Source organism: Bombus pyrosoma, linkage group LG3, assembly GCF_014825855.1.
Source record: "Bombus pyrosoma isolate SC7728 linkage group LG3, ASM1482585v1, whole genome shotgun sequence".
NCBI lineage: Eukaryota > Metazoa > Arthropoda > Insecta > Hymenoptera > Apidae > Bombus > Bombus pyrosoma.
Genome location: NC_057772.1, coordinates 12,892,839 through 12,914,839, shown reverse-complemented (window position 1 = coordinate 12,914,839; position 22,001 = coordinate 12,892,839). Strand labels below are relative to the sequence as shown.

Below are 22,001 nucleotides of genomic sequence, written 5' to 3'. Positions count from 1 at the left end.
ACTCGATATATCACACACCTTGTAAAGAATCATATCTATTCTTAACCTACAAGTGTGACTCACTTTCGTTTATTATTTCTCTGCCTCCGTATGCTCCACAAATGGTTCGTAGTTGTTAATCAATTACACTTCTTTCAGTGACTTAACTTGAACTACGCATAGCATTGCGTAGGTGGTTAAAGAAAAAAAGATTTCATTTCGTCAAACTTGAAAAGCAACTACAGAGTTTTCCAAGGATAGAAACGAAAGTTCGCTATAAAAGCTACTATTCTATACTAGTTGTGTAGTGCAAACGAGTTCTGTGCTTTATTGGCTGGATATAAATCAATAAACACTATCTTTTGACAGAACAACGTTTTATTATTCAAAGATAAACGTACTTCTAAAAGTTCTGGTCGCAGTTCCACCACAGTTTCGCAGTAACGGAGATCTTTTCCTGGGATGTCTGTAGGATTGGCGCATAAAATAGTGAATCGCGCATTAAAGCAAATATTGAATTTATTTGTCGATTTGCGTAGTCATAAAATATATCGATCGATATTAACAACATTGACAGATTTTCTTAACAATTGCATAAGAATAAATCGAGGAGGGGATGAAATCGGATGTAAATTCGTGATCGTAGATACCTGAAGCGCGCGCGATATTATATGCTTCAATAGGAGTAATTTTTAAGAAATAAATGCACAATATAAAGTTACACCAATTTCAATACGCTTTTCAGTTCTTCAAATAGAATGAAATTTAATAAATTTCAGATCAAATTAATCCATAACGAAAACATAGGAGGCAGTACGATTATTTATGTTCGTACAAAAATAGTTAATATTCACCGGTGTTAGATTGTCCTTATCCGCAAAAAAATCGATACTGTAAGAATAGAGATATAGACAGGGAAATGGAGAGAGAAAGGGGTAAAAATAGAGGAAGAAACAGACAAGTTAAAATAAAGCAACGAAGGACAGTTTGACAATGAAGGAATGTTTTGAACATAGCACCACGTTATATCCTTATCACTATTCACGTACAAGCTAAAAAACCGTATTTACTATGGCAGGTATTCGTACACGCGTGCACATGTAACCCGTAACTCCAAAGGTAAGTGAACTGAGGAAGGGAGAGAAGAGAACGTTGAGAGGATATATCTGGAATGGATCACCAGCGACGTGTTGCGACAAATTACCTCCGATTTCGAAGCTTACGCGCTAATTGATGGTTCGCAAATGACCAATTGATTAACTGGAACCCGGGACTGCGCTCTATGTGCAACGATGCACACGCGTGTATACGCACTTACAAAAACGTTTACCGCTATGCGCGTATACGTGAGAACGCGCGTATATGTAATTTCGTCTCTACATAAGTAGGCGTAACGTAACCAGTACGACGCCCGTGGCTGTTAACGTGGCTGTTATTGCGTAACGCACTATAGTTGAGCTAACGTCGGCCGTCCCTACGTTACGAACCGATCACCCTATGGATAGGTAATTCACGACCAAGAGGAGAGGGTCGTCGAATGCACCTGTACACGTGTGACCATGCGTGCAGATACGCAAACGAGCCGGGTTGCATAAGTGTAGGCGCAGGCTATGCGCTCTTACGAACACTTGACATGCACGCGCTCACACACATACATACACACGTGTACACGGTCTTTTTAAATTTTTAATTCGTTAAATACATCTATGAGTTGCGGCAAGAGGTGCTCGCTTTCCATATACTCGGCTCTAGCAGCCGATCTGGTGAAGCATCGAGGCAAGGCGGAATACACGCATCCAGGCGAACATCCCCGTCGACGGCGAACGACAGATCGCGCTCCTCGTCGACGAGCTTGACAAATTTTTGCACTCCGTCGACGTCGAGTGACACCGCGCTCCTCGATTCGGTGTCGCCGCGTCGATCGAGCAAATGTCGCTCTCCGACTTCCTTTCCTTTTGCTGCTGTTGTTGCGGCGAGTACTTCATCACTGTATCATCATTGGAACAATTAATCAGCATTGTATTTTCTCATAGTTTCCCACCTAATTCGACCATAATGATGTAACTATGGGAATCACGCGCGCGTTTCATGCAAAAATTCTATATACGCGGAAGCATCGAAGGAAGGAAGCGTTTCACCCGTCACAGTTTCAAAGAGCTACGCTACGTGTGCTAATTATTGTAATTTATCCGCGACTTGCTTTCATTGCGTGTTTATTATCTTTGAGAGTTAATTGATCAGACCTCGCGTGCGTCTATGATGTTCTCAGTTTGTTTGATAATATAACATTCACTTATATTTTATAAGATTTGTTACACTGTTTAAAAACAATTCAAGCATGTACCACCTCCAATTTTGACATAATTTGATAAAATAAATTTAAATCATCATTATTTCTTAATGACACTATAAAAAAAGAAAAATTTGGTATGTCAAATGAAAAAATGTCTATAAATTAGTTTATTTTTGCAGCTGATTCGTATACAATATAATAAAATAGAAGACGCCGAGCTTGAAAATAGACTAACGATTTTATGACTGCAGAATATAAGTTAACTATAGTATATGGTTAAGTAATGAGATTTTCCCGTATGTCACTGCACTACTTTTTTTCTCACGACTAATAGTGAAATTCCTTTCACTAGCAAATCCTCTTTTGTTTAAGAAAGCCGTTTTATGCAACAGAGAGAGAGAGAGAGAGAGAGAGAGAGAGAGAGCGTGGCAGTGGTACGAATGAGCCGCATATATAGAAACGAAACCATTCTTCTTATTATTAGATGTATTTATTTTACACCATAAAGTGGATGCGGGACGGATGAAATACAGTTTCAAAATTTCACGGCTTTTTACGCAAATGTCAGCCTTGACTATGTTTATTTGCGCTAAACTCTCACTCGGCCATGGCCAAAGATCCGCTACGTGTCATTGCAATGTGCACCGATATGACAGCTAAAGAATACGTGGATTACGTTAAAATTAAAAATCTTTTTTCTATAAATGAAGAAACAGAAAATAGAATTAGAGAACAAAGTATGATGATATAATTGTTTTAAGTATAATAAAATTCTATTTTTGAACTCAAACTTTTATCTATTATATGATAAATTATTCTGTTTTATTACACCTTTTTATGTTGAGAGAGGAAGTACATATGATACTTTTATAGTTGATTCGTGTTACTAGTATGATATACATATATATGAACTACTATGTGAGTCAAATATGCATGGCCTATATTTCTAAATATAAAATATCGCTTATATCTTTTGTGAACGTACATGTACATGTAGTCAGGGATTGATTAAACGAAAGTTTTTGTAGGTTTATCAGTATCCGCGTTTCGAGAACTCTTTTTTTCTGGGATTCCAAGAGTAGGTGTATAGTGGGCGTTTCAAATGTGTTCTGCTTTTAGTGAAGCGCACGCGCCTCTTTCGGTCAGCTGATTCCCTAGACCTACTTTTTGCCCGATGATGCAGGCTACAAATAGGTATAGTTACGAACACTCATGTGTGTAAATGGACGTGTATGTACTACTTGTTCTACTGTGTACGTATGTATACCTACATACTTTAGGAAACACTATGTCCTAAATCATACTCTTTGCTCGAGGCCATTCTCAGACACTCGAAAGACTGAAAGTATAAAATGCGTTTTGCTTTGCGTGATCGCAAAGTTTTTCGAACATCACATAGAGTTCTTGCAAATGTTATATTAAAATTTATTTCAAATCAAAATTGCTTGCAAAGTGATTGAAAATAATTTCTTAGATAAACAAACAAATACTATATGAAAAAATAAAATATGTTTAACTTCAAATAATAAAACAATTTTGAATCAGGATACGTGTAATATATAGCATTATTCTTAATAATAACATTCATGCACGCACGTACATTGGAATTTCTGTTAACAATAGTATGTGGAAAATATAGTTTTGACCATAAATACATGGCTTGTATTTATGAAACGGATAAATTACAAATTACAATAGGTTTTGATCGCGGCAGTTGAAAGAAACCGTTACATGGATGAATAAATCGTTGATGAATAAATCGTTCATGAATAAATCTAAGAATAACTCACATAATAGTTACGGCACTAGTGTTTTGATAATGCATGAATAAATAGGTAAAACCTGAAAACAGAACTCTACGAATGTTTAAAGCCATGAAAAAATACGTTTCGCGATTTTTCTACAGTGCTTGCATATTTGGAAGAGTCCAAGCAAGGTTTTCAATGATCCATGTTTGTATGTGCTTTGCGATACGCGCGCGCGATCACTTTGCACGATAATTTTTAGGAAATGACTTTGTATATTCTATGCTATGCAAAAGCGCGGCAATTTAATTGTCACTGTTATCATTATATATTTTAACATTATAAAATAAAACATATACAAAGAATTACAATTGTGAAGTATTATATTCGAAAAAAATAGTCGACTGCATAAACAGGCTATGATTGAAGGCGCAATCAGTATGAGTTTAATACATACCTGTATTTTATTCAATTCCTAATTCCCCGCGAGGAGGTAAACGCGACAACGGTCCTACTTTACTGCAAACCGTTCTACACTGGTTCGAGGCGCTTCGTGTAGTGTTCTGCGGAGCACAACGAGGTGCATTCGTGCGACAAGAAACAGAGACGAGGAGCGAGGAGGAAAGAGAACAAGAGATAGAGAAGTAGAGAGACTCTTTTCCTCTCACTCTGTCTTGCACGCTGGATGGAGAAGAGGGTACACGTCGACGCGATCGTTTTGACGATGAAGAGGATTGGTGGGGATATTCGTCTTCTTGGTTATCTTCTGCAGCGCCGGCGCTGCATCGACCCATTCGCATTTTGCTACCGATGTCTGTTCGTTTCAACTTTCAACGTACCTTCAGAGTACCTATTTACTTTTTTCGGTTCATGTTCACATAGATTTCTTTGTCTAATAATTCATCGAAGGCTATTTAATTTTCACTCACTTATCTGATACTAAAATTAAGATTGCGTAAACATTTGCATTTACGTACATTAGTTTCTTAATTCGATAAGACATTGCTGACACACGACTCTACTCTAAATAATATTTGAAAACATTATTGCGATCATAGCAATGTGTCCTTTTATTGAGATAAAAAAAATAACATCGAATGTTATTAAAACATCATCTATATCATGATATATAAAATATATATATCTGTCAAAACTATATGCGTGTGTCCTTACTTATAAATATTCATGCTGAGAATAGAAAGCTTTTAATAAAAGTAATCTTTAAATAAATAATATTTTTGCTTATTTATATTTGAATTAACGTTTAAATCAGTTCGATTATGTTTAACATTATTTATACTCATCAATTTATAAGGAACTTACCTTTCGTTGATATACCACGTTGAATAAGGAGAATGCGGAGAGGATGAACTAGTTGGCGAATTTGTAGGACTAGTATTTATAGCTGATTTTGAAGATGTATCATTTTCTAATGCACGTAACGTAGAGTACTCTTCACTAAGTGAGGATAAATTCCACGAATATCTCGCTTTCATACGCGGACTATCGTAACTAGGACTCGAACATTGAGAGCTCGAAATACTTAATGGACTTTTTGGACTCTTTAAAGTTCCAGAACTAAATACACGAACTAATTTAAGCCTTAATGAATTTTCTTTGTTTTTCACTATACGATGATTAGTATCACTCGATACCTTTTGCTCTTTGCAACAATCGGAATTATTTTCCATTATAACTTCAAAATTAGTCGAAGGAACGTAATTTCACGACTTGTCGAATCGAAATGCAGTAGTTCTTACTGGAAGACTGTACAAAGTCTCAAATAAGGCATTTCCTGGCGTTTTTAACCGCATCCTTCCTGATTCTTATCAAATACAAAAACTAATCTAGATTAATACTTTTAGAGTGGATTTTAGTGTTTAAAATATTACAATTAAATATGTTCGTAATTATTTAATTTATTTTACTTCCATTCATTTGTTTTGAATAGGGTTCTTAATATTTTACTATAGATACTATTTGCTCCTCCTTTGTGTAATTAATACAATTCTTTTAATATCAAATAGATTTAGATTCAAATTATTGATAGGGCGTATCACTTCAGTGCCATTTTGTACTTTACCATATTTTTGACATTGGTATACTTATTGTTTCTTAATATAGCAAAAATGAACATTACAAATTCATTGTTGAATCTGTATTTGCATACTCTTGCATTACAGTTCAATAATTCATAGAACAGTTTCAACAGTTTACAATCACAAATAAATAATAGTGCACAATCTACGGATGGCTCAACCACCGTGAGAGAGCACCAAAATATCTTTAGCGATGAAGCAGAGTCAGATCTAGTCCAACTCCTGTCAATGTACATAAGTTACATGCATGATACACCTACTTATAATTAACAATAATTTGTCACTATTCAGACTTTGTAAACGTTTGAGTACCAGACGGAGAAAATCAATGAATGAGTTGAGTGAAATGTAGCGGGATGTTCATGAGGTTTGAGATGATATTAGTACTAAATTCCTCTATACCCGCTAAACACGTCTAGCGTGCTTTATCAGTTTTCCTAGGTATCAAGCTTACTTCGATGCTTGTTCAATATATGCAATTAGATCAGCACGTTCTTGTGGTTTTTTCAAACCAGCGAACACCATTTTTGTACCAGGAATGTACTTCTTTGGATTCTCAAGATATTCGAATAAAGTGTCCTTATTCCAAGTGATACCTACAATAGTATGTATACAATTTGAGCGTTTTTCAAAAATTTAGTATTGTATTAAAAAACATTTTAATAAAAGGTATACCTTTGGATTTGTTTGCATCCGTGTAACTGTAACCAGGAGCTTGGCCAGTTTTCCTACCCATTACTCCATGAAGATTAGGTCCTACTTTGTGTTTACCACCAGCTTCAATTGTATGGCATTGTGCACATTTTTGTACAAAAAGCTAACAGAAAAGATTACTTTTACAGATATATATATATATATATATTCAATAACTTTTAACAATTTGATAAAAATTTTATTTTAGATGAGAACAAAAATTGCATAATTATTTAATGTAATAAAATGTCAAATCCATATTACCGATGAAGTTAAAATTATCGTGACGTGTAGTCACGTGTATACGTATCAACGTTTCCATACGTCATGAGAGATTAAATTATCTGTGCATTTTTCGACATAAATTTCAACTAATGAAAATTTTTAACATGTTTCAAATTGAATAACAAATCAAACAATTATTAAAACTTTATATTTTTAATTTTTACCTTTTTGCCTTTCTCTGGATCACCAGCAGGAACACCCATAGCTTTACAATCTGGACAAAATTGTTAAAATATAAGTTTTTAAGATATCGATGACATACACATACTAACATTTTTTTGTCAATCTACTGTGCATAGAAGGTAAATTTTTAATAACTTTGACTTCCGATTCGTTTCTTGTTCATTACGTAAGTACGAAGCACGTGAACAAGTCTTAGGTTTCATAATATTCTTACATGAGAAATTTGTATATAATTTACATATTAAAAATTTAATCATAAAATAGAAAAACGTAACATTTTTCTGCTGCATTGAAAGAAGACATTAAAAGACATTTTTATCAAGAGTCAAAACGTTACTTTACATTTTCCGTTCAGCACGTGTCACTCCCAAAATGATAAGAAAGAACGTGATAATTGAATATTGTTACATAGATAGTAAAATTCACTTTAAAATGCATAAGATAACAATAAAATATAATATCTTACATAGATTATAAAAACATCCAATTTAAAAAAAGATGGCATTGTGACATTGACGTAAGTAGTTTGTCTAAAGGTCAAATAAGTTACATTTATATATGGGTATATGCCTAGGTGCAGCATCGCCCAGAATTCAATCTAATCTAATCGGAATAAGAATTTTATAAATTGACACTCTTACGATTCACGAAATTCTTCATGAAATTGCACTTCGCATTCTAGTTTTGCGATACTGAGTGCCTAAGTACATTTTTATACTGACGAAATTAACACTAATGTTAAATCTCACGGAAATTTATAAAACAAAGTTTTATAAGAGAATGATATAAGTACACATTTATTTCCCAATAGCTTATAATATAATTTATAAACCCTAATTCTTTTATATTCTTGCGAACATTAGTTATTTGTGGTAAGAAAACTAAATTATATTACAAGATTTAGAATATTTTATTAATGGAAATGCAATAATAGAGTAGTAGCTCGGTAATAACCGCGTTACGTAACATTAATTTTATACTTGATTAAAATAACTGAAAATTATTGCTACAGTAGAACAAAAATTTCACAATTTCGATAGCTATGGGATTTCAAGGATTCAATTACACGTGTTGTAAACGCCATGCAAAATTGCTGTTTAAGTTATTTAGCAACTTATACAATTTTTTCATAATTTCAATGGAAAACATTAATAAAAGTAATAATTATACTCGATAATACTTTTGAACACTTAAAAAAAAATGAGAATCGAACTTACTTTAAGTGACTAACACTCACGCGAACAAAATTTCACAAGCGTCTGAGGTCTGACCGTGAATAGACGCTTTGATCAATGTAGGTATAACTACTGATTTCCTCTGGGCTGCAATTCGGGGTATTTTAATGGCTGATGCAATAGTTCATGGACATTCGAAATGTTCTACCAGAGGGCGCTTAGGTAAAATATTATTGAAATTCTTGCTATGATTGGTAAAACATTTTGTGCAAAATTTAAACTTGCCCCATAAATTCTTTTTCTTATTGGGATAAACATAAATAAATACTGAATTTTAAATACTTATAAATAATATATTATTGTATTTGGTAATGAATATAAATAAAATATATTGCTTTATATGATATTATAATTTTCCTAAATAATATAGAAAAAGTACTATTATGAATTTATTATAATCTTATTTTTTTCATTTGCGTATATATAATATGATCTGTGAAAATATTGTTAATTTATAAATAAAATATATTTATGTCAGGTTATATAAAATTTCGTTATCAACGCCTCTATTGACGCTTGTTATGTACTAAACGAAATAATCTGAATCATACTGATTTTCTTATCTAATACTTGGAGACGAATATACTCAATGACTTATAGTCATACCTATAAGTTTATACCTATGCTTATAATTTATAATAGTACTTTGTACTACACATGCGTGCAGACGTAAGATAATTATGAAAAATCTATATATCTGATCATTTTTGTGAAAGACAAAAAAGAAAAAGTCATGGTAAATGTCACGAAAGGGATTTTAGTTGAATGGTATGTATAAAAAATAAAAATTGGGTTAAATTTCAAATCTCTTTATTCTTTGTAATCTAAGTCATCAGGAATATTGAAGTGTTTATTGAGACATTCTACAGATATGTCAAATTTGTTTTTACACCAACCTTGAATAGCAAAAATGTTGTCTGTCCATGTATTTGTAACTTCTTTATATTTCTGAAAGATAAGAAAATTTATATTAATTTAATGTAAATTTAAACCTTTTAATACTCTTATACCTGTACTTTTTCTCCAAGTTTAGCTATAACTTCTGGATCAGCATCACTGAATTTAGCAATTTGTTTATTTAATTGATTCTCTTTGGCTTTTAATTCTTCTAATTCACGTAATAAAATTTGTCTTTCCTCTGTATCTTCTTTTCCTATCTATATATTTTATACCAATAAATATATAGAGAAAAACATAACCTAAGTTTTGTAATTATATATCAACTAATTTCCTGTAACAATATTACCTTTTCTTTTTCGCAAGCATCTTTCAGTTTTTTAAGTTTAAATTCTGCCTCTACTATGTTTTTTGATGCTTCAGAGATTCTTTGTTCTATCTTAGTAATATTTTCTCTGCACAACATATTTACTTATTATTATTTTTAATGTAATATTATTTTTATATAAAACAGAATTATATAGTTTGTTCCTACCCTGGAAAAACCCAAAAATATACAGAAGTACCAATCTTTTCTGATCTTATTAAATCATCATCTACTAGTGTTTGAAGTACATCTTTTACTGCCTGTGCAACAATCCCTTTTTCTTTAGCTGCGATTTTTTCTAATTCTTTTAAAGTAAAAAATTCTTTTTTTTCATAAAACAGATGAAGCAGTCTCATACGTTTTTCTTCAAAAGAAACTCCTTTTCGTTTAGACATTTTATTTAAGTAACTGTAATGAAGTAATAAATTTTAATGGAAATCATTTATTATGTTTATAGCGATGCAGCTATGAAGCAATTTCTTTTGCATTTAGATGAGACATTCGCTTTAGGACGAAAATTTATTATTCAAGATCTAGATGAGAGACATTTATTTATCTCTGCCGATATTTTAGACACCTTACAAACAAAAGTGGATGATCTTATGGATCAAATATCATTTCCTCTAGCTGAGAAAGGAATATAAGAACTATCAAAGAATGTCTTATTTATAACCTATTACAAAATAGATTGAAAGATTGTGAATTACTATAAATTAATCAAATATGGCTGCTCGAGAATCTGGTAGAATAAAAGATGCATATCAAAAGAGAGTGCTCGATGAAGCTGCTCGTAAACGTAGACAAAAGAAAGCATTGGAGGCTTTGGAGCAAGATAATTTTCATGATGATCCGCATGCGGATTTGGGTATGTAAATACATTGGACAATTCTATTTGTTTAACAATTCAAATATAATTTTTTTATAGCATTGTGGGCATAACAATTTATAACATTTTACAAATATTATAATTGTTTCAGTAATGAGCAAGAAAGTTCCAAAGTTTCAAGAGACTCTAGATAATAGAGGTGGTAGAAGAAAAAAAACCAGATCAGCGGAGTATTATAAACAACGATTTCGTAAAACTTTTGCTCAGTTAGTGGAAGAAGATCTAAATATTAATCCAAATCCACCTAATTATGCATCTGCTCAAGCACAACCATCCCGATTTCCAGAACGACAATTTTGTGCAGTCTGTGGTTTCCCTAGTAATTATACTTGTATTCCTTGTGGAGCTAGATATTGCAGTATGAAGTGTCTAGGTACTCATCTTGACACAAGATGTTTAAAATGGACAGCTTAATAAATATGTGGTTATTATGAAGCTTATAGTTCAATGTTATAAATAAAACATATTTTCCTTATTGTAAACGTAATAAGACTAATATATGTAAGAAAAAAATATTCATTAAAATTGTGTATTTTTATATTAATATTTGGTACTCTTTTCTCCTTTTATGATGCAATAAACTAATATAATAAATTAAAAATTTTTAATAAGTTTTAAATATATAGTAATTTCATATAATAATAGCAATTTTAAATATATTTATTGATATGTAATTATGAAGAATTTGTATTTTTTCATGTACTAAAATTGTATTACATATACAACATTATGTAAAACATCATTTATTATTTCAAGAAACTATGGTTAACGATTGTTTTAAAACTTATCTTAATAGTATGTATTGTCAGACAGAAATGTTTATATTTTTTTATGAATTATTAAAAAACACTGTATACATACTTATTGCTTTGTACTTTGTTTATTGTTTACAATATTACTTACGTTTGGATTATAATATAGCCAAAGGAAAGAGCGAAATAAAAAACGTGTAAAACAAGTTGTTGAAACATGTAGTTTCAGGTAACGTATTAACTGACTAATATAAATCTCTGAGAACAAGGCGGGAACGATTTTCATTTTATAAAAACAATGGCCCTCTGGTGGAATCCAGAAGAATCTTTGTACTGTGACGAAAGAGGTAGCAATAGAAAAGTAGAAAAACGTCTAGTGGTAGGACATATAATCGTTTATAATTATGTGAAGTTTAAATTCGTGAATGTAATCTCTGTTCCGCCTAATATACGGACGGATTCGAACGAAATTGTCTATGTGAAAGTGTTACGTATTCGAGCATACTATAGTGTGTTGTGGACTGGTTATTGTATAGGTTATAATAATACATAGGCATGTAAAATGTCATAGATATAACAATTGTAAAAGAAGAGTGGCTAATAAATTATTCTCCTGTTATTTCCAATAAATGTACGTATGCTTTATATGAGTTGTATTTTATGATTCTTTCGTATGCTCAAAATGTCGATTCCTAAAATGTTACAAGTTTCCTCGTATTAATTAATGAATGTACGTGTTCATACCTTGTAGAAGTAGTTAATCAGATAGAAAATTGTTCGAATTTAATGTAATTTTATAAATACTGTTTTTGCTAATATTGCAGTTTCAAAAGACGAACGAATATCACGATTTGTTGGTAAAAGCGCGAATTTAAAATATTCAGTTTTCGCAAACACATTCTGCCCTCTACCGATCTAGACGAGTACCTTAATACGATGTTTTAAGAGTCGCGCGAAATGTTTGTTCTAACTTATTTTGGTTTTCGATCATTTGAAAGAGCATCGAGAGACTGCACCTTATATATTATTCAGTGTGATGTGAATTTACCTGTGATACGCTTAATTAAAAATTTTAAATTGTGGATTTTCGAGTGAGAAAGAATAATCGAAGGTAATGAAATTATCGGTATTGTAGCACGATAGAATTTCCATTTTGTCAAACGAAAAATACGAGACATGGAAATTCTTTTAAACAATGTATGTACATGCGTAATTTTTATGTAATAATTTATTTTTACTCTTTAGGAACTTTGATATTAATTATGTTAAATCATGAACGCTAATATTAAAATTTGATATCAAAAATGTAAATGAAAATAATATATCATTTTGATATCATTTTTTAAGAGTTATTTTTGCAGGCTTGTATGCTTAATTTATAACTGTAAATCATATAGAAAAGTTCCAAATTTTTATTAGGAAAATACGAATTTTATTCGCGTTTTCTTTTATTTGAACAACGAATAATATAACGTATTGCAAAATATTATGTTGAAGCGCAAAAACGTTTGACTTTTAAAAATCATTCAGTCAGTTTAATAGTATTGCAATCTATAAGTACATATAATTATACCTAAGTAACTGGTCTGTTGAACTTCCTCATCAACTGAAATTTGTATTTATAGACGGAAGTAAGACAGCCGAAGATAATTAGAATAAGCTTTGATGACTAACTACTGGTGGCTAAGGTGGATTTTGCAGCGAAGATAAGACCTTTGCAAATCGTGCAACCCTTTAATTGCAGAAGTAATTACTGTGTACCACTCATTGCAATAACACGATGACGACATTAGACTCTCAGACCGATAAAAGTTTATGCCATCTTGATAAGCTTTCTAACACGGACTTAGCTGAAATTCCATCCAACTATGGACTTCCTGTTGGAATAAGCCCGTTGGAATCTCGGGTAGCCGGACATCCGTCGTTAGATATCGAACGACAGACTATTGGTAAGCATCTGATCGAATTAAATGCCGCGGAAGATGAAATGCGGAGAAAACAGATTTATTGAATCGTCTCGATACTTAGTTATTTGATAAAGGAAAGTAACAACTTCAAATGCGTCTTGGTTCTTACCTTCTCAAAGAAATAATGTTTTTCTTTATAAATCTCCCTTATTCATGCACCAATCTTACTATTTGTAGATTTTTTACACGATTTATACTTATTTTACTAACATTCAGTCGATCCATTCATTCGTTCCACTTATTCTTTCTACATTCGTTCGTATTTGTACCTCTCACTTTCACTAGTATTCCAGCAGGGGTATTGGGCATTTGTCCAATAGATGCGATCTGTGTAGTCTCCTTAGTAGGGATTACGTTTAAGTCTAAGAAGCTGACACCGATACCGAGTTCACCGATAATTTTTATTTGTCGACGCGTTGAAATCATCGACAATCACCTCATTGACATCCACTCTTACTGGCAGTTCATTGTTATCGAATATTACATTTTCCACATACATATGTTATCGTTAATTATACATTTATATCTAAATATTCATTTTCGTGCATAAAAAAAATAAAGGGGAAAGGAAAATGATACAAGTTATATAGATAAATATTTACAAAAACTAAGGTTACCTTCAATTTCCGTAACTTTTTAATACGCTGTCAAGGTCATTACCCTGAATCGTGTTAAGAAGGTTTTAATGGAGGATATATTTAGTAAATCAAATGCGTGGACGGAGGAGGAAAAATCTAACTAACTTCACTTACATTCATTTCTGCCTAAAGTAAAATTAGATTTGTATTAGCTTGAATCCTTTCAGAATATTGATTCAGGGGGCGGGATTCCATCCTCCGTCCACGTTTTTAATTCACTACTATTTGTGAGTCATCTCTTCTACGGAAAATCATAAGAACTCAGTTCTGCCAGTCATAAGAAGTATCAATAACATAGATTTCAGTAAGAAACAGGAGCGAATGTAGATAAAGGTGCATAATCAACGATAACATATGATGGTACGTATAATAATTACCGGTAAAAAACAATGTCAGTGAAGTGATAGTTGGTGATTTGAACATATCGGTAAATAGATATTGTCGGTGAACTCGGTGTCGGTGGAATTGTGTCGATGATTTAGAGATAACCCTGTTAGTGGTGGTATCACGCAGTCTTTTACTGTCGGATTTTGAAAAGATTGATTAGCATTTCTTGTATGAGAATTATGCGTTTCTCATTCGTTTTATTTTAACAAACATCTTCATACTAGAAATATGATTTGATGCGATTTTGAGTTAGTTTGAACTGTTTAATCTGGTAATAAAGATATTTTTTCCATAAATTGTATTACTTCTCCTTTATTTTGAGAATTCAACGATAAAATTGTACTATATATCTATATAATGTCTCTTACATGTGAAAATATAGGAAAATATTATATAGATGTACATATAGGTTCAAGGGAGCTTAATCGAGATTTTGATAAAATGAGACAAACTATAATTTGTTGTTATAACTTAGGTTCGATGAAAATAATTTTTATTATTTTGTTGTAAACTTCATATTTATTTAATATATTATTTACTTTTCAAAACTCTGTGAAAATTAAATCGTGAGAATTCTTCATGATAACATATACAATTGTGCTACCTGAAAAAGTAAATATTGAATAATCATTTTTCTTAGTATATGTAATCTAGCGGAATATTATGTTACGAGTTTATTGTGAAAAGAGTTCCAACGAGCGAGTTGCATAAATACTTTCAACTGCAATTCATGAACGACAAGTTCATACGTGATATTTATTTCATACTTATTGCTATTTATTTAATACATTATTGTAAATTTCTCATTAAATATCTGTGAATCTATATTTACATGGTACTTTGTTATTTTTGTTTATGAAATAGAAAACAAAAATTATTTAATTTTTATTATGTAACCAATGATGTTATAAAAGGTTAATAAATGTTGTAGGCATGTTACGTAGGTCGGACGGCCGTGTGTTTAAACCTGTTGTTAAACCGTTACTTGGAAAAAGAGAAATTTCGTTCTATGAAAACTTACAAACATCTCAAGACCCTGTTATGTCACAATTGAAGAATTATGTTCCACGATATTACGGCACAACAGAGTTACAAATTTTTGGCAAACGTAAGATATCAAAAGTATCGAATTTCTAATTTGTTTCTTACATTTCTTCTTATTCCCTTAATTTCGTTCTCCATATGTTTTTCATTGTCACAATTGTATTTAAAAGTCATTTTAAGTAAATTAATATTAAATAGGCGATATTGTACAACACTATTTTTTAAAAACAAAATATGTAATTATTTTTTTCGCAGTTAAAGATAAATATTTGAGAGAAAAGTTAGGTACTTTCATAATGCAAATAAGACGATATTTTTCCGAATGTTCTTTTTTTTTATTACTGTCACTGTCACTACTATTTTACGAGAATACATGGATATTTTACTACATTCGGTGTTGTCATATCTTTTATTTGAAAAACATAGATGTTATTATCTATGGTAGGATTAAGAAATACTGTAGGATTAGAAAAATACATATCTATTGTTTCTTTGTAAAGCTGTTAGTGGTACTAATTAATTCTAAAAGAGGATTTTACTTAATTTACGATAACAAGTCATTGGATGTTTTTTCGAATAATTTCTTTTTTATCTTTAACAGTAAAGAAAATAAATAGATCTTTTGCTTCTTATGGGCAATTTTGCGTAAAATAGAAGATGAGTTGTGGTTAAATTCATATATATTCGATGCTTAGTATGTTATTTATTTACCATGCATGTATTAATAATTATTAAAGAATTTATCCCAAGATTCTGTACCTACACTTAATTGCTGAAAAATCGTACAGTTTAACACAATATGATTAATCGTTTTCGTAAAATATTAGGAGTAACATTCCTTACGCTGAAAGATATTACTGATGGTATGGCGGAACCGTGCGTGATGGATATAAAAATAGGTAGACGAACGTGGGATCCTTTAGCCACGCCAGAGAAAAAAGCAACGGAAGAGTTAAAGTACGCCGAATCTAAACGCACTTATGGATTCTGTATAACCGGATTTCAAGTATATTGCGTTTCTTCCGGAAAATTAAAACAGTTTGGCAAACATTATGGCAAGACTCTTGATGCTAATGGTGTCGTGGAAGGTATATCATTAACTTCAATTATTTTATAGGGAATTATACACAGCATTATGAATTTACGAGCTATCGCTAGCTGTTATAATTCAAATGTCTTTTAATGTTTCATTAGTCACGTACGTATAGTTGTATAAGTGGTATACATATCACTATTGGATCATATGAGGAACGATTGTAACGAAACGCTGGAAGCCATTTCCAGAACACTTTAAACAATTTACTTTTTTTATTCAAACTATTCCAAATGGTGCCTTTTCTTTCCTGCGCAGCGCTGAAAATCTTCCTGAATATAAGTCCAGAAAGACCGCCCTGTCGTCAATTGATTGTGATGCTGCTCTCTTTCTTGTGGAAGATCTTACTATTCTTTCGTATGCAGCGGTTGTTCCGCTTTTATTCTAGTTCCCTATTGGTGGCATATGATGCAAAAAGGTTGCGGCATTATCTCCGCCTAAATAACACGAACGTCAGTAAATTACCTAGCCACGTATCCACGTCATTTTCCTCCACAAATAATTATGCAACCACATCGAATGTGTTCGAACACACGAATGACGCGACGAGTAATTCAGTTTCAAGTATCGAAAGCAACAGGAATCGGACGATGGAGAAGGCACATTTTATTAAGAGGAGCATCAGCTTGAGTGGCGAGAATGATTCTTCGAGCAAAGAAAAGACTTTGAATAGAAGTGGATCGTGTAGCCCGGACTTTAAAGTGGATCGACTCTGCCGTACACATTCGTACGTCAATAACTTTGACGACGACATTAGAAGAATGAAAGAAGATTACGATGATTTGCTGAACGAACTTACCAGTTCGATGAAAGAGAAACAGAACTGGGTTAGAATTAACATGATCGACTTCACGCACGTCTTCCCAGCGGAAGATCAAAGTGCTCTTGATCTAAATTATCTAGAAGGAATCGAAAATCTGATTAAACTCGTGGAGATGTTCTTAGTCTCCAAGGATACCACTGCATGAACCATATTTATTACAATATAAGAAGTTGTTACATTTTTTTCTTTCAAATTGCAATACGAGATGTTACATAACTGTATTTTATATTGTTTAATAAAATTAGACTAATTTTTGACGGTAGGTTAGAGAGAATCGTAAACCGGAAGTTGTAAATCGTGACAATGTATGCACATTACCGCATAAATAAAATACGAGGTCAAGAATGTTCCGTGAAAGCTTATTGGGTATATAACACGATCGAACAGTAAAATATTTATCGTTTTAGAGCTTTCATGGAACGTTTTTTTGTACCTATAGTTGATTATAATGAAAGCACTGAAAACTGAATCTTAATTGTTTCGCACCAAATATAATAACATTTCTAACGTTCACATTTTTCGATGCACCCTCACTTGTCGATATTCCATGTTACTAAAGACCATATTTGTTGGTTTTATATACCTGGTCATACATATATATTCGTCATTCGTACAACAATTGTTGTAATCATTGATTCCTCATACTATTTCTTTACTTATGTTTTTATCGTACAAATAAGATTGTGTAATCATACTTACTAAATACGAAAATTGTTATGTTAATATAAATACAAAACATCCAAGTGTTAATGTAAAGTTTGAATATCTTTATTCCTACCCTTTTGAATAAATTCAGGATCCTAATAAAAAAAAAGATATTGTGTCTTATAATCCTTTCAAATAGAAACAACAATAAAATTATATCTATGGAAGTACATATGTATATGCGTATGGAGAGGAACCGATCTCTTCTTCAAGAGATCAATTTTACTACCATGCTATTTACTTTTGTATTTATTTTTAATTCTAGTGTATTAAGTTAACTCGTATGTTTGTAAATATTTTATTAACGAGAATACAAAAATAAAGATAAGAATAAGAAAACAGTTATGTGTATCTGATTAATTAATTTTTCTGTAACAATCAGATGTAATGTACGCAGTTTTTGATTTTTTGCGTTTCCTATTTTTGAAATTCAATAATGCAATAATTTACAAAGTTATAAGGATATGAAAATTTGTCATGATCAATACTTACAAATATGTTAACTAGCAAATGCAGATATTTGATATGAGAAGTTATTTTAAAGATATTAAAGTAATCATATTAATTACTTTTATCACTTAAAAATTAGAAACGTTTGATACGTTTTATTAATATAATTAGTAAAATTTTGTCTTCTGAGTGCAAAATTAAAAACAACATTTCATTCATCTTGAGAAACGTTTAATCACAGAAAATAAGAAGTTATTGTTATAATAACGAGTTCAGTTATGCCCAGATAATAAAAAATTAGAAATTATTTTTCATTAATATTTAATTGTCGAGATTATGGGATAAATATAAAACAATTCATTTTTCAAATTTTTGAAATTGAAGTATAAAATTATCGTGTGAACAAAATCAGAGATTTGCTAGAAAAAAATGAAAGAGAAATTAGCAGAAAAGTAAAAATACAAGATAAATTCGCTATGAAATAATATTATTTACTTGGTATTAACAGGTATTAATAATTGGAAATTATACTACATACATACTTTATTTCAATGTATATATTACTAGAAGCAATTATAATTCTTTTGTAGATTTCGAAATTAATGTAGATTTCTAAACGAAGATAACGTTTAAATAAATTTAATATATAATTAATTTCATAAAAGTTTTACTCCAATGTCACATCCCGTCTGTGATTCCTTTTTAAATTTGTGCATAAACTTTATTTATTTATTTAGAAAACAAGATTGATCTATTAAAAACAAGTTGTTTACAATTCCTTCTTGCAATCGTTGCTGCTTAATATTATCGATAATTTGAATAATTCTTTAAATTCAAAGGCAGATTCAAATTAATGAAGAAATAATTATTAATTATAATTATTTAATAATAACTCGGTTAAGTGGTAGGTTATTAAGAAAAACTTTTCGTTATTGTATATTTTATTCGCCATTCACTCGTAAACAGTTTTTACATTGTCGCTCGAATCGTCGAATCAGCGTACCGGCACGACATGTCAACTGATAATAGTTAATAATTTGCTTAATCTCTCGTAACATTTATAATAATATTTATATAGAATATTTATATTTGTATTTATGTTCATATTTATATTATACATATATTATGTATAGATTGCTTGCTGATCATCGGCTGTATTTACGTGGCACATCATTTACCATAGTATATCTGCTTATACATTTCCGCGTTGCATACATCACACGTTCTTACTCTTTCTCATTCTTACGTACTTACACTTTCAAGAGTTCGATCGTCTCTCGCTCGCGAGTTACAGTCTACACTGTTTACGGCATCCGATGATTTATAGGACTACAGGTCAGTCAGCTTTTCCATTTTAATGTTTCTTTTTACGCGTTCTGTGAACGAAGATAGACATAATTAGGAAATGCGTAACAAAGTGCAACAAAGACCGGAAGTATAAACGCCGGTTAGTAGAAATCGAACGTGCAGAATGACTCGACTTCGTGCGATCTTTTTCATCGGTAATCGGTATCCGACACACGTGATATATACCTACGTATGTTCGGGTATGTTCGGATTTCAATCCGTTCACCAAATATCGTCGAAGATAATATCCTAGTGCTATAAATCCTAAATCTTATGACGAAACGCCATTGGAATTGCGAGCACGATAAATTCATGACGATTATTAGTGCCTGAACAGAGGAAACCTTCGAGGGTATCGGTACCTAATGTAATTATATACTGGGAGCGCGATTAATGGTGAGGGGTTCTGTTAATCAACCCGCAAACGCGATTACCACGGTTCAAATTGAATTACGTGTTCTGAATAGCAGGAAAGTCTCTGATAGTCAATGCGCGACAGAAACGATCGCAATGTACTACATTCGTTTATGTCACTATACGCTATGCGAGGTGTGCTACAGAGGAAATTTGATTATCGATTATACTTAAATATAACGATATATAACAAAGTAATAATGTAGTGATGACACCTGCGTTAATGATAATGATATTAATATTAATAAGAAACAATGATATTCTATATCACATAGTGAACGTAGATGCAACAATAAACAAAATAAGACTATTAAATACTTATAAACTTAATATATATATATATATATTGAACGTAGTAAAATAAAATTTAATTCTTGATTGATACAGATGTATAAGTTTGTTAGATCATACGTGTTCAAAATTTGCTTTATATATTTGCATAAAAGTGTTTCATTATTCAATCATATCTGTGGATCTTTTGCAAAATAGAAATTTTATTTCAAAAGTAACTAGATTCAAAATTTCGTTGATTATTTGGTCAAAGAATTGGCAAGTGCGCGTTATATCAAGAAACCATAATAATTTCCTCTAACGCGATAATTTCTTCTGTTGTTGTTGCGACCTCTCAATAGGTGGCGATCGGTTAAATTGCAACTGCTCGGTTGGAGTCGCGAACCTTGAACGATATTAATGCTCAAGGTGGATGAAGATTAAAGAGTTCTACTATTCTTGTAATTTGTATGTTTATTTGAAGTATCTTGTATGAACATAAGTCTGGTTTAAACGTAAATGAGAGTCTTTAAATGTAGTGTATTGAACACAAATTCTTATTCTCGAAGCGCCTGGTGTTCATATTGTAGGTGTCAGTCTAGGGGGTGGATTTTCGTCGACGTTTCCTGTGAGGTGGGAATCTGTGTCTGTCCAATCCTGTAACTGTCGAACTGTCGTGAGCGTTTCGCAAGTGGTGTGTCTCGTGCGTACCTGGTTAAGGATGCGTAGCGCAACGTCCCGTTAGTGACATCGTCTAGTGGTCTATTGTCGAGCTCTCATCTGATGTCGAAGTTTATGACACGTCGTTTGCTATTGAGCAGATCCGTCGAGCGCTTAAGATGCTAATTAAGTTGTCAACGTAGTACGAGTTGTAATTTTATAATTTGCAATGTCAGAAATTTCAACTTCTCAAAAATAGCAGATGTGCTGTCCGTATCGTAAACTGAGGATAATTTTATATCCTCAACATTTGTTGGCATATTTTAAATTATTAAAAATAATTAACACAAATTATATTTATTTATAATAATTTAAAAACATAAGCAAAATGTCAAACAGTACCTATATATTATAATAATATTTTTAGGGGAATATTTCCATGGCCTATAAAGGATTCTTTTCTTAAATCATTTTCATCTTTTTATCTGCAACTTCAAACAATAAGTTTAGAACAATAATTGCAACAATTGTATATACTTGTAGGAATTAAATTTTTCTCTAGCGAATCTCAATTTTTCAACATTTTTAGTTATTATGTATTTGTCCTCTTTCAATTTAATTCATACATACTATTTTTTAAACAATACGCCAAGTAACAATGACAAATTCTCTGCTTTACCTAATGTCGATAATACAACAATTTATACGAACTGATCTTCGCTTCAATGTTTATGCTTTCGCTCAAAGTGCGTTAATGTACTTAATTGCTCAAACTCGATTTAAGAAATT

The 22,001-nt window shown here is 31.6% G+C and overlaps 5 protein-coding genes and 1 long non-coding RNA gene across 9 annotated transcripts; 3 read left to right on the top strand and 3 right to left on the bottom strand.

Annotated features, from left to right (window-relative positions):
* Positions 1-2,740: 2,740 nt before the first annotated feature.
* LOC122566099 lies at positions 2,741-4,466 on the bottom strand. The gene is made up of 2 exons (XR_006316393.1): positions 3,258-4,466; positions 2,741-2,928 (listed from the first exon to the last, which is right to left on the bottom strand). It is a non-coding gene; the product is annotated as an uncharacterized LOC122566099 (long non-coding RNA).
* Positions 4,467-5,916: 1,450 nt separating this feature from the next.
* On the bottom strand, positions 5,917-8,605 carry LOC122566097 (cytochrome c). The gene is made up of 4 exons (XM_043722844.1): positions 8,495-8,605; positions 7,259-7,308; positions 6,792-6,933; positions 5,917-6,712 (listed from the first exon to the last, which is right to left on the bottom strand). Exons 2-4 carry the CDS (start codon positions 7,295-7,297, stop codon positions 6,567-6,569), a joined length of 327 nt encoding a protein of 108 aa, XP_043578779.1. The 5' UTR covers positions 7,298-7,308; positions 8,495-8,605; the 3' UTR covers positions 5,917-6,566.
* A 518-nt stretch (positions 8,606-9,123) lies between these two features.
* On the top strand, positions 9,124-10,514 carry LOC122566095 (general transcription factor IIH subunit 5). The gene is made up of 2 exons (XM_043722835.1): positions 9,124-9,280; positions 10,234-10,514. The coding sequence occupies exons 1-2, from the start codon at positions 9,246-9,248 to the stop codon at positions 10,418-10,420; spliced, it is 222 nt and encodes a 73-aa protein (XP_043578770.1). The 5' UTR covers positions 9,124-9,245; the 3' UTR covers positions 10,421-10,514.
* Positions 9,306-12,299, bottom strand: LOC122566093 (meiotic nuclear division protein 1 homolog). Of its 2 annotated transcripts, none has more exons than XM_043722833.1 (5): positions 12,159-12,299; positions 9,945-10,184; positions 9,759-9,864; positions 9,523-9,669; positions 9,306-9,460 (listed from the first exon to the last, which is right to left on the bottom strand). In XM_043722833.1, exons 2-5 carry the CDS (start codon positions 10,169-10,171, stop codon positions 9,323-9,325), a joined length of 618 nt encoding a protein of 205 aa, XP_043578768.1. In that variant the 5' UTR covers positions 10,172-10,184; positions 12,159-12,299; the 3' UTR covers positions 9,306-9,322. The 2 variants fall into 2 exon arrangements, with proteins under 2 accessions (XP_043578768.1, XP_043578767.1); XM_043722832.1 differs by lacking the exon at positions 12,159-12,299 and adding an exon at positions 11,566-11,706.
* LOC122566094 (zinc finger HIT domain-containing protein 1) lies at positions 10,500-11,206 on the top strand. The gene is made up of 2 exons (XM_043722834.1): positions 10,500-10,641; positions 10,754-11,206. Exons 1-2 carry the CDS (start codon positions 10,500-10,502, stop codon positions 11,074-11,076), a joined length of 465 nt encoding a protein of 154 aa, XP_043578769.1. The 3' UTR covers positions 11,077-11,206.
* On the top strand, positions 11,759-18,412 carry LOC122566091 (inositol polyphosphate multikinase). Of its 3 annotated transcripts, none has more exons than XM_043722829.1 (5): positions 11,759-12,045; positions 13,040-13,363; positions 15,338-15,514; positions 16,278-16,538; positions 16,802-18,412. In XM_043722829.1, exons 2-5 carry the CDS (start codon positions 13,195-13,197, stop codon positions 17,509-17,511), a joined length of 1,317 nt encoding a protein of 438 aa, XP_043578764.1. In that variant the 5' UTR covers positions 11,759-12,045; positions 13,040-13,194; the 3' UTR covers positions 17,512-18,412. The 3 variants fall into 3 exon arrangements, with proteins under 3 accessions (XP_043578764.1, XP_043578766.1, XP_043578765.1); XM_043722831.1 differs by having other exon boundaries at positions 11,763-11,793; XM_043722830.1 differs by lacking the exon at positions 11,759-12,045 and adding an exon at positions 12,387-12,525.
* Positions 18,413-22,001: the final 3,589 nt, after the last annotated feature.

What these genes read in the sequence shown, in the direction of transcription:
- LOC122566097 (XM_043722844.1), bottom strand. Translation starts at nt 7,297, where the DNA reads ATGGGTGTTCCTGCTGGTGATCCAGAGAAAGGCAAAAAG. An exon ending in ATCCAGAGAAAGGCAAAAAG is followed by an intron (nt 6,934 to 7,258) that starts GTAAAAATTAAA and finishes CTTTTCTGTTAG; the next exon opens with CTTTTTGTACAAAAATGTGC. An exon ending in GGATGCAAACAAATCCAAAG is followed by an intron (nt 6,713 to 6,791) that starts GTATACCTTTTA and finishes ATACTATTGTAG; the next exon opens with GTATCACTTGGAATAAGGAC.
- LOC122566091 (XM_043722829.1), top strand. Translation starts at nt 13,195, where the DNA reads ATGACGACATTAGACTCTCAGACCGATAAAAGTTTATGCCATCTTGAT. An exon ending in TATCGAACGACAGACTATTG is followed by an intron (nt 13,364 to 15,337) that starts GTAAGCATCTGA and finishes TAAATGTTGTAG; the next exon opens with GCATGTTACGTAGGTCGGAC. An exon ending in GTTACAAATTTTTGGCAAAC is followed by an intron (nt 15,515 to 16,277) that starts GTAAGATATCAA and finishes GTAAAATATTAG; the next exon opens with GAGTAACATTCCTTACGCTG.
- LOC122566095 (XM_043722835.1), top strand. Translation starts at nt 9,246, where the DNA reads ATGGTAAATGTCACGAAAGGGATTTTAGTTGAATG. An exon ending in AAAGGGATTTTAGTTGAATG is followed by an intron (nt 9,281 to 10,233) that starts GTATGTATAAAA and finishes TTATGTTTATAG; the next exon opens with CGATGCAGCTATGAAGCAAT.
- LOC122566093 (XM_043722832.1), bottom strand. Translation starts at nt 11,633, where the DNA reads ATGTTTCAACAACTTGTTTTACACGTTTTTTATTTCGCTCTTTCCTTT. An exon ending in GGCTATATTATAATCCAAAC is followed by an intron (nt 10,185 to 11,565) that starts GTAAGTAATATT and finishes ACTTCATTACAG; the next exon opens with TTACTTAAATAAAATGTCTA. An exon ending in AACTTGGAGAAAAAGTACAG is followed by an intron (nt 9,461 to 9,522) that starts GTATAAGAGTAT and finishes CTTATCTTTCAG; the next exon opens with AAATATAAAGAAGTTACAAA.
- LOC122566094 (XM_043722834.1), top strand. Translation starts at nt 10,500, where the DNA reads ATGGCTGCTCGAGAATCTGGTAGAATAAAAGATGCATATCAAAAGAGA. An exon ending in TGATCCGCATGCGGATTTGG is followed by an intron (nt 10,642 to 10,753) that starts GTATGTAAATAC and finishes TAATTGTTTCAG; the next exon opens with TAATGAGCAAGAAAGTTCCA.